At 43.2% G+C, this 2,149-nt stretch overlaps 1 protein-coding gene across 2 annotated transcripts; it reads right to left on the bottom strand.

Annotated features, from left to right (window-relative positions):
- Nucleotides 1–384: 384 nt before the first annotated feature.
- LOC147903902 (uncharacterized) lies at nucleotides 385–1,487 on the bottom strand. 2 transcript variants are annotated; one of them, XM_087399185.1, is made up of 3 exons: nucleotides 1,278–1,487; nucleotides 999–1,090; nucleotides 385–755 (listed from the first exon to the last, which is right to left on the bottom strand). In XM_087399185.1, exons 1-3 carry the CDS (start codon nucleotides 1,351–1,353, stop codon nucleotides 546–548), a joined length of 378 nt encoding a protein of 125 aa, XP_087255311.1. In that variant the 5' UTR covers nucleotides 1,354–1,487; the 3' UTR covers nucleotides 385–545. The 2 variants fall into 2 exon arrangements, with proteins under 2 accessions (XP_087255311.1, XP_087255313.1); XM_087399187.1 differs by having other exon boundaries at nucleotides 999–1,078.
- Between the last annotated feature and the right edge of the window lie 662 nt (nucleotides 1,488–2,149).

Genomic DNA, 2,149 nt, shown 5'->3' with positions numbered 1-2,149 from the left:
GAAGTCTAGCTATGTCTTAATCTCATCCAGCTAAGAGCAATGTGGTGAAGTGGTTATAAATCTTATCCACTGTGTGCACAATAACACCATTATTCTAATAATATTAGTAAGTCCCAACATGGTGAGGCCTAAACAATGCACTATTAAGAAATTGCAAGCTTATCGAAAAAGTTCAAGTATACCAAAGTGATCATGTACATGTGCACTAGGTCCCTTAAACTTATCTCAAGAAGACTATTAACTCTCCTAGAATAAATTTGTAGTATGATAAAATAAAATGACTTATATTGGTACTCGTCCAAAGTTCTAATGATACAAAGGTACCTAGTAAATTTTATTATCCGTGCAAAGTGTCAAAAGCTTCCTCGTGAACCATCTTTTATCATTAAGCTTAAGAGAGAGTCAAATGATAGCACAACGTTGTTACAAGTCCAAAGGTCTAATACAAGGCATGAGGCAAGACATTCTCTTTCGAAAAGAGACTTTCAAGAGTAGAGTCAAACATTAAGATCTAAGTAAGACTTTGTCTCCAACTGTAATTACTGTCATGTTGATCTGTGGCAAACGCACTTGTAGTGATACTCACCATCGACTGGATCATTCGAGTCGACGGGAACCAATTGCGCTTCGCAACGACGAAGCGGTTGACATATTTTGCATTCGTTGTAGGTACATATTGGGACTGTTGAGCCAATGAGGAACCTGTTGGTGGTCTGCATCCTTGGATCGTTCGGAGAAAAGTAGTGCTTATCCGGCTGCAAGATTGCCAGGATTTTTAGTGAGGGAACGTTTACAAATCCAGGTGACGCAACAGTTTCTTTGTGCGAGTACAAATGCAAGCAGACGAACGTTATCACGAAAGCCACAAAATTCTCAGACTATAGAGATCTCTCTCTCGGTTTCTGTATGGTGATCCTATCTGCCAATTGAAGGAAACAAAAGTTAGCTTCTCCGAGCATCTTCATTACTTGAAGACCCAGATTCTTATAGAGACCTACATGGAGACTTGGTTCGCCACTTTCCAGTAAGCTTTTGTCCATTGTCGGGCCATTGGTGCTTCCAAAAGTCTCTCCTTTAGCTGCACAAAAGACTTTGCAAAAGTTATAAGACATAGGATGTATCCTCAGGCAGATAATCGCACTCTCGAATACCGCAGCCCAGACAATCGTCAGCAGTGTTTTCTTCCGAGAAAACGGCAACCAATGTCGTCTCGTAATCCTTAAATTGGAGTGATAAATGAAAACAGAGAAAATACGTAGAGACACCACCATACTTACCGATAGAGATTCCCTTAGGTACGGATTGGAGGCAAAGGAGACTAAAGGCCATCAACGAGAGCGTGAATGTATTCATGGTCGTGCTAATATTTAGCGACCACAGTCTAAGAGCACAGATGAATCAATCAGATGGGCTATGCAAAATGAACAGCAATTGCTATTGATGGAAACAAGGACGGCAGGGCCGATTGGCGGAGGCAAGGGTGCCTATTTGAGACGTTCGGAGGGTGCCGAACATAGCCTAGTTTTGCTCTTGGGCTCTTTTGCAGTCTGCAACGTCGTTAACTTGGTTAACGGGGGGATGCGAAGATGCAGCAAAGTGTCCCATGGGACTTCTGTGATCACCCAGTGGCCTGAACAGTGACCACAAGGTTCTTGTTACATGGACCTCCCAGAAGTCTCTCGACTCGTCACCTGAAAAGGCTGCCATCCTGAGAACAAGACTGAACGAGAGGACACTGAGCACTCGAGAATCCTGACATGAAAGTTTTAACTCAGAAGGTTGCTTGGCCCCTTAAATATTCCGATCCAGTGCATTGACGATGACGGAGATATGAACTCGAAGCCATCGCCGTGGTGTCGTAAAAGCTCATGAAGGCAATTGTCAGTGAAACGAGCAGGTTACTGGCGTTTGACGCTAGTCTCGACAGAACCGTACGTGTCAATAGACGCTTCGTATCGATGGCAGTAGGCAACTCCACATTTGTGTTCTTCCCTAATCGAGATGTGAAGAGCGAAACTTGATATACTTAAAACGATGCCACAGAAAGGATTGCAACAAGCATCCGTATTCTTGTATTTGAGCGTGTAAAGACCTATACGTACACTGCTCGAGTACTCTCCTGCTCCAATTGAGAATGGCAGACGTTAAG

Source organism: Dipteris shenzhenensis, chromosome 3 (assembly GCF_047967505.1).
Source record: "Dipteris shenzhenensis isolate YYH24624 ecotype China chromosome 3, Dip_SZ_1.0, whole genome shotgun sequence".
In the NCBI taxonomy this organism is placed as follows: domain Eukaryota; kingdom Viridiplantae; phylum Streptophyta; class Polypodiopsida; order Gleicheniales; family Dipteridaceae; genus Dipteris; species Dipteris shenzhenensis.
Note: the sequence above shows the minus strand (reverse complement) of the source record. Positions and strands in the feature narration are given on the sequence as shown.